At 40.5% G+C, this 8,675-nt stretch overlaps 2 protein-coding genes across 2 annotated transcripts; one reads left to right on the top strand and one right to left on the bottom strand.

The window, feature by feature from the left end:
• Positions 1-710: 710 nt before the first annotated feature.
• Positions 711-3,214, top strand: LOC307132934 (uncharacterized protein). Its single transcript, XM_079827564.1, has 3 exons — positions 711-1,363; positions 1,860-1,977; positions 2,070-3,214. The coding sequence occupies exons 1-3, from the start codon at positions 777-779 to the stop codon at positions 2,829-2,831; spliced, it is 1,467 nt and encodes a 488-aa protein (XP_079683690.1). The 5' UTR covers positions 711-776; the 3' UTR covers positions 2,832-3,214.
• Positions 3,215-3,266: 52 nt separating this feature from the next.
• Positions 3,267-6,292, bottom strand: LOC307132935 (uncharacterized protein). Its single transcript, XM_079827565.1, has 4 exons — positions 6,059-6,292; positions 5,181-5,375; positions 5,023-5,102; positions 3,267-4,550 (listed from the first exon to the last, which is right to left on the bottom strand). The coding sequence occupies exons 1-4, from the start codon at positions 6,062-6,064 to the stop codon at positions 3,581-3,583; spliced, it is 1,251 nt and encodes a 416-aa protein (XP_079683691.1). The 5' UTR covers positions 6,065-6,292; the 3' UTR covers positions 3,267-3,580.
• Between the last annotated feature and the right edge of the window lie 2,383 nt (positions 6,293-8,675).

The following is an 8,675-nucleotide window of genomic DNA, read 5'->3' as shown; positions in this document are numbered from 1 at the left end:
TCCCAGGCTTGCTGAAGGCCTGTTGCTGCGGCTCGTCACTCGAATCGAGCCGGATCTTGTACGGAGAAGAGAAGGTGTCGAACGAGGTGAATCCTGAGCCCTGCAAGCTCTATTCTGCCTGCTGTGGGCTGAAGTGGGCTTAGGAGAGCGGTAGGCTGGCTGCAAGCTGACATAAAGGTTGTACAGTTCCGCTTTGTTCAATTTCCGCGAGAACTGCACGTCGGAGTTTGCCAGCGCTTGCCTCAGACCTACTACCGTCCACTTCCCGATAGCTGGGATCGTCGGGACGGTCGAGATGTAAGAGGAAGCCGGGGAGGAAGTTGGCCGTCTCGCCGGTGGAGGCGAGGGTTGGCCTCGGCGTCTTGGTGAGCGTGAGGCGGATCGAGCAGGCTGGTCGGCCACGCTGAGAAGCCTGGGGCTCTGGTGCGATATCCAGCGGCGGAGGAGTGGGCCTAGGGCCGGCAGATTGCGGCAGAGGGTCCCGAGGAGAGCTGGTTTCATGGCCAGAGGAGGATGATTGGATTTGCGACATAGTCATTATCAGACCAACAATGCTAAGAAACTGTCAACGAAAGGAAGGTGAGTCAGCTGTATATAAACACTCCTCCTGTTGTTGATTGAATTGATTAGTTCAGTATGCTCCACTCGTGTTTAATAGGCTATATGCACACGCAGGCGATTACGTACTTCCGCTAAAATCTCCGCCAGCTAAGCTACTTCCGCTTTCATACTGCTGAGGTGATTTTTTTTGTCCCCAAGGCCCAAGTGATAGCGTTATGGCAAAGAAAACGTTTAAATTCCAGCGAACCGACAGCACTACAGCTGAACATTGTTGTGTGCCTCTGTGTCAAGCCTCAAGTAAGTACAACAAAGTACTTAGTTTTCACACATTTCCATCTGATGCGGAAATAAGGCGAAAATGGCTTGTCGCTATCCGGAGGGACAACTTTACAGTTACTCCCCATACCCGAGTATGTAGCCGGCATTTTAAAAAGGAGGATGTTCGTGAGCCAGGGTCCGAGACAGGGAGACGGCTATTAGTTAAGGGAGCTGTTCCAGCATTGTTTGAGTGGAACAATTTCACCCTTCCCACTTCAAGACCGGGGGTATGGGAGAGGAGAGAGCGGCCGCCGCCAGCGGTGTCGCGAGATAACACAGCGTGCAAGGTGGCTGATATCCTCATGGACCACGACTACGCTTCTGCTCCAGATCCTGCCGTTTTTGATTTAGCCCTTGAGGACAACATGTCTCTCAGAGAGGAGATCCTGAAGCTGAGGGAACAAGTCGACAAGCTGACAATGAGTCAGCGGTTTGGGATTCATCGTTTTGCTGCCTCAGACAAGGACATACGTTTTTTCACAAGGTAAGATGTAACTAGATGGACTAAACTAAACTTTGACTTGTCTAAACTTTTGTCAGTATCCTTGCATCGGTGTTATTGTCAAACATACTGATTGTTCTGTAGTACTTTTGCAGCAACAGATATGGTTGTGTGTGTGTGTGTGTGTGTGTGTGTGTGTGTGTGTGTGTGTGTGTGTGTGTGTGTGTGTGTGTGTGTGTGTGTGTGTGAGAGAGAGAGAGCGCGAGATAGTGTAGTGGTGTGTGTGAGAGAGAGAGAGAGAGAGAGAGAGAGAGAGAGAATAATGGGAGTAATAATTGACATTTTCATAATATCTAATATTTCATAGCAATATTGATGTATAATTTATTTCCCTATTCACTTGGATGTGTCTCCCAGAATGACTGATAAACATTATTTAAGTCCCGATATATGACAAACTATTTGAAAATTAAAAATGATAAAATATAAAATGATGATACAAGATATAAATGCTAATATCTAAATTGTATTCGTTTAGATTTGCATCCTATGACCTGCTGATGAGATTCTGGGCCTTAATAGAACCCTCGCTGCCATATATGGTCAGTGTGACTCAAGCACAGAGAGGCACCTTTACAGAGCCGAGTTCCACTGTAGTAAGTACTTATTTACATGGGCCATACAATACAACTTAAAGTTCAGGGATAATGAACATTGCTCTCAATGTAAATTTTTTTCTTTTGAACAGACTCGTTCCCTGCAGCCCATTGATGAGATGTTCTTGTTTCTCAACTACCTTGCGCTGGGTTCAAAACAACGTGACCTTGCTGACCGGTATGGAGTCCACCAGTCCACAGTCAGTCGGATCATCACAACGTGGAGCAACTTTTTGTACACTGTGTTAGGGTCTGTGAGGATCTGGATACCAGAGGAGAAAATAAGGGAACATCTGCCAGCTGAGTTCAAGGACTATGCAGACACTACAGTCATCCTGGACTGTACGGAGCTGAGGTGCCAGTGCCCTTCATCACCTCTTCTCCAGAGTGAACTGTTCTCTGCATACAAGTCCCACTGTACGCTGAAAGGGCTGCTCGGAGTGGCTCCACATGGGGCGGTCACATTTATCTCTCCACTGTATGCTGGTTCCATCAGTGACAAACAAATCACACGAGAGTCTGGAATTCTCTCCCTTTTGAGACCTGGGATGGCCATTATGGTTGACCGAGGTTTCCTTGTTGATGACCTTGTCCCTTGCAAGATTTATAGGCCAGCATTTCTCTCTGGAAGGTCCCAGATGTCTGCCTGTGATGTCAGGGAGACTCAAACAATTGCACGCCTCAGGGTGCATGTTGAGCGTCTAATACGCCGTGTTAAGGAACACAAGTTCTTTGACACAGAGATTCCACTTCGGCTTTTTGGCAACATTAATCAGCTGTATGCTGTTGCTTGTCTCCTGACAAACTATGAAAACGGGCCTCTTGTAAAGGCTTGGGCAAAGAAACCAGCATAGCACTTGTTCTGTGAGAAACACAGTGTCTGTAAATAGTTATTTATTTTTTTTAAATGTATAAAATTGACCACAATTTGTCTAGAAATCTATCTAATCAGTTTATTGTTAACTTTTGCAAATGTATACAAATGGCCATAGGTTATTTATTAAAGTTTTATAACCACTTTGTTTAAATGTACCTTTGTATATTACTTTTTATAAATTGCATTTTATAGTACCTCATGTTATTTATGCACTGCTGTACATTGCACATACTCTTTGAATATAAGTACTGAATCATTTGTATTTTATAAGTACTTTTGTTCATCGGTGCTTTCAAGCTATCTGTATAATAAACTGATTAATGTTTACATAATAAATAGTTACAATGATTTGACTTGTGTTAAATTTGCTTCATGTTGTTATGAACCATTACCTAAAAAAACAACAACAAAATAACATTCATAGGAAGGAACATGTAATTTAATGAATTAATAATATATACACACACTACAATATTTTCAGTACTATGAAATATAATATACATTACATGCCTCTCATTGATGTGTCAGAAACTGAAGGTGTAAAAAACAAACACCCAAACCCGGGAATGGACAAAAATATGTATCAGTTCCAGTTGTGTATAGATTTCTAAAAATGAACAATAAAACTTGAACCAAACATATGTACAAATATATATGAAATAATTAGAACTGACAGTAAGAGAAATATTTACAGAAGGTTGTTAAAGTGTGATAGATGTTAATAGCCTAATTATCTAGGTAAGCATGGAGGTAGCAATAAAAAAAGAAATGGTCTATTTTTTCTTTCATTGTTTTGGTCATTTCAATGTCTCTGGGAATCCTCTGAATAAACATGTCTTCCTGTGCGTAGACAACAAAGTCACACCAGTCCAAACCAGAAATCAACATCTGGCCCTGGATCTGCCAAAAGTATGCATGCGATTTTCTCAATGTGTGTCTACCCTCACTGATCTTAATATATGGGCAGTCAACATAGCTTGCTACATTGGGGCATTTAATTTCAACAAGGCCAAACACAGACTGTCCCTTTGGATCATACACAATGCCATCAGGTGATGACCCTATCCAGGGTGCGTCAGGGTGGATAAGGAAGCCACAGGGATAGTGGTTAACCTCCCTTGCTCTGCAGTATTCCTCTACTGCTGCAGGTTCCATGTCAAGCCCCCTCCGCATGTCTGCAGTCTGATGGCTAGGTCTCAGAAGCCTTTTTGCCAGATTTTCAGCAGAGCTCTGTGCCCTGGTGTGACAGACCTCTCTGAATTTGGAGGAGGTGATGCGGGGCCGCCTTAGTTGGTGCCACTCAATGCAGGAACTCTGCTCTTTTGTACCATAGGCAATTTTGTGTGCTGTCTCTAATGTTGTTTCCAGGGACATCATGTGGTGCTGCTGATGTTCAGTGCAGACAAAAGAGCAGGTAGAGGGCCCCAGCCTGTAACCATGAAGTGGGAGCTGTGGGAGAGAAGGAGCATCTGTGTGTGGACATGTTTTCGGCACTCTCTTTGCTGGCATGTGATAAGATAGCACGCTTCCTTCTTGCACTTTTCCAAATGCAGAGTCAACCAGAGGAACATTAATGTCCATAGCCATAGTTGTTATTAGCGGAGCCACATTACTTGGAAGATCACGGTACACTTCATCCACCCTGAGTGTGGAAAGTTCAGGCAGAGGTGAACTGACACCCTTATACAAGTTGCTCCTATGGAAAAGACAAAAAAAAAAGAGCCATTAAGTTAGTTATACATAAGTTGTACCAACAAACTAAATTAATATAAATTAATGATTTTTATGTTAAAAAGTCTGAAGGGATGTTTTTGACTTTCTTGCTTGAACAACTGAGAGCATAAAATGCTAACAATGAATGTTGAAATGCAATGTATCACACGATTACTTTATCTGAGGTCTCACTGATATGATTACTACAGAAAAAGTCTTTAATGATTGTTTATTGTTTAGTTTATTTATTTGAACATGAAAAAAAAAATGAATATACATAAAGCATACAAACCTACATATATACAATACAATTAAAATAACAAATAAGTAAGTACATGGACTTCTCAGTACAAGCTTCCAAAATTATTGTACATAACAGTAAAAACTATTTCCCATGTTCAAAAATGAGTAGGAAGAAGTTCAAGCCAACTTATGATAATATCAACAGTACTAACCTGATGCCTTCTACCAGTTTTCGTTCCTTGGGTCTGGCTGAAAGAATCACCATGTCATTGACCAGACCAGGTTTAACACCCTGCATGTAAACAAAAAAGGATATCAATAAACACACATTTTCATCAATTTAATCAAAGTACTCTTTTAGAAACGTTACCATGGTTCTTGGCTTATGCCACTTTTGTTCAGTCTCTGTGCAGCTGTGTGTTGGGGGAACAGAGGTGATACTCAGCTGGCAATAATGTGCAGTCTGGTACAACAGAGCTGCAACATGATTACACAAAGCTGTACCTGCCACACAGCTACACTGGCAGCTTTCTAGCTGTACAGGACGGGCATCCCTAAACACAATCTGTGAAAATACAAAAATATGTTACAATAGAATAAAAGTACAGTTTTTTAAAAGGAGAATGGATGAGTACAGTGAGAATGTTTACAAAGCAAAATAAAAAAAACAACTAAATTTGGGGGAGGTAAAAATTGTAGCCAAATTATTATTTATTATTATTGTTATTATTCTCACTCTACTCATTTAAATAACAAGGGACACAGAACGTGTGTCAAAGACGTAACAAAACAGAACTCAGTTTCTGTGAATCCCAGTGCTTAGCGTACATATTTAAATATTGATAAATATTCTAACACACCAGTGTTATTGATGGTATATGAATCAAAATATGTATTTAAAATAGCTTTTAGCAGAATCACATGCGATGATTCACAGAAACTTGATCTGACGAACAGAACCTGTCTCATAAACTAGCCTGCTCTGAACCTGTAGGATAACTTTCCCTTACACTCAAGCTGTGAGGCTTTTGGCTTTTCCTCATTGATCGGTAGCACTCAGCCCTAATGGTTACCTCTCCTGTGTTTGAATCCTTGTTTGAAACTGAGATTGACAATGGCGTTAGGAAAATGTACGTGATTGACACACAATATTAGACAGACACATACAATTTTCACTTACTGCGCTAGCGTTACATAGCATGCATGCTAAGGGAATATAAACACTACACGTCTAACGTTAGATCTTACCTTCATAATTATGAATGTAGCTTGAAACGTATAGCTTGAAGCCCTTCTCCTTCTTTGTTGTCGATGTATGACACAGTGTTTGGATTATTCGACTCACGTCGTTGACCGTCATCCTAGGTAGATCTTGAAGCGACCGGGTGAAAAACGCCATAGCTGCTATTGACGCTACGCGCACCGGAAGTGACCTAGCTGGCTGACTTGGAATGCGGAAGAGAGTGTGCATGAAGCCCATTAGGTTTTAATTATCTGGACGTGCTCCACTTGGGTTTGATTAGGTTACATTATCTGGCGTGCTCCATTATTTAGATAGGTTTAATTATCTGGACGTGCTCCTCCCGAAATTAGTTACTAAAACTTCACGTGATGTAGCTAAGGCTCATCTGTCTGTCGCGCAGTCGAAAATGAAGCAGCAGTTTGACAAAAAAAAGTGTCAGAAGAAATTTGCAGGTTGGTGATTCTGTCCTTGTGCTTTTGCCAGTGCCTAGAGCCACTGCCCCTCTGCCCTTATCAGCTGAGGTGCCCCTCTCGCTACCCATCCCCGCTAAAAGTGTTCTGTTTTCCCTCCGCTAAAGATCCACCGATTCTGCGAATCCGCTCCTGTGTTCTCCCGCTTACTCCCCAGCGTCACTCAGAGTCTGTGCGCGGAAATCTGGAAAGCGGAGACGACAGTTCCAGAATGTCATCGCATTAACAGTATGCGTTACAATCCGCGGAATTAGTATTTTGGTAGTTTGTTTTTGTATTTCTGTCGGTATTATCTTTTAATAGTGCTAACAACTTGTACAAAATACACGTTCTTGGAAGAGAATTATATTTCTTGTCTAATCAAGTTTTTGTACCCGAAGTGACACCAACTTTGCTGTTGATGGCACACTTTGTAGAATATATATATAGGCCTAATTTCATTTAATAACCCATAAACTGTTACAGAATTTATAAATTACTTTTGATATAATTCTTATTCCTAAATTTTTCAACTAAATATCCAAATAAATCTAATTATTAAAATAAATTAACCATATAAACTAAATTACTGATCTAAAGCCCACACTGTCACTGTATGATAATTGAAATGAACTGATACATCACCGTTTTCTCCAGAATGGCTATACAGCTGAATAAAATTATGTTGCATTATTTAACACTGTAAAGCTGCTTTGAAACAATCTGCATTGTTAAAAGCGCTATATAAATAAGGTTGACTTGACTTGACTTATTACTATTTAGGCTATATCTTCCGTGTCTTAATGTAAAATACTAAAAATATTCTACTTAATTTTATTTTGACAATTTAGTAGGATAATTGAATAACTGATAACAGAAAAATCTGAATCCCAGTAAAAGATAATCATCTGAAAGGTAATTTTGTATGACTTATGTACAAGCATATCAATATTTACTTATTTAATTGCCCATATTTTAATTGAAGATATGTCATAATAAAAAATAAAAAACATAGGCCTAATATATTTTGTCATAATAGAAATCACTCAATTAACCTATAGGTTTTAATGAAAGTGAAGATGCCTTAAATGTACATCTAATTCATGAAAATATTAAATAATAGCCCCGTTAATTACAGTAAGTATTACGTTTAAAAACAATAACACCAGTAACAACATGCCACTTGGGGCCTCCTGTGCCAAATATGGCTGGGTCATCTTACCCCAAGAGTCTAATTGTATCTTTTTTCTTCAAAATGAAAGCTATAACATTTACTCCACAAAGCCAAAAACATTGTGTCCACAAATCCTTCATTAACAAATAGATACAAAAACTTTGATATTTAACATAATACAATGTCATATATCACTATTTTCGATAGACACAAAATTAGATCAAAACTGTTTTGACTGACTAGTAAGAGTAAGATGGATAATTTGTATGGACAAGCACCCAATCCTCGCCCCCAATGCCACCCCACCCCAGTGCCCCTTTTTTGGTTTGGGTCACTGCCCCTCAAAATGTCTGTGCGTGGCCCTGTTGAGGTGGGTAGTGCATCCCCGGTGAAACAACATCCGTATAGGGTGAATCCAAAAAAACGTGAAATTATGAAAGATGAGGTAGAATATCTTTTAAAACATGGGTTAGCCGTACCAAGTCAAAGTCCATGGAGCTCCCCATGTTTGCTAGTACCCAAACCAGACTCCGCGTATCGCTTTTGTACGAACTATCGGAAAGTTAATAATCTTTCGGTACCTGATTCGTTCCCTCTACCTCGTACTGAAGATTGTATCGATCGGGTGGGAACGGCAAGAAATGTGACGAAAATAGATCTGTTAAAAGGTACTGGCAGGTGCCTTTCACGCCACGGGCTCCGGAAATTTCTGCCTTTGTGACGCCTGACAACTTTATTCAATATACTGTCCTTGCGTTCGGGATGCGAAATGCACCTGCAACGTTTCAAAGGCTTATGCAGAGGGTTTTATCTGACGTACCGAAATGTGAGGCATATATAGATGATGTTGTGCTGTATTCAGACAGTTGGACAGAGCATATGAACAATCTTGAATTATTGTTTACTCGATTGTCAGACGCTTCTCTGACTGTAAACCTTGCAAAATGTGAATCTGCGAAAGCAGAGGTGACATACTTGGGAAAGAAGGTGGGTCAAGGA

This window comes from Gobio gobio (genome assembly GCF_949357685.1).
Source record: "Gobio gobio genome assembly, chromosome: 10".
NCBI lineage: Eukaryota > Metazoa > Chordata > Actinopteri > Cypriniformes > Gobionidae > Gobio > Gobio gobio.
The sequence above is the reverse complement of the archived record's forward strand: the minus strand, read 5'-3'. Positions and strand labels throughout refer to the sequence as shown.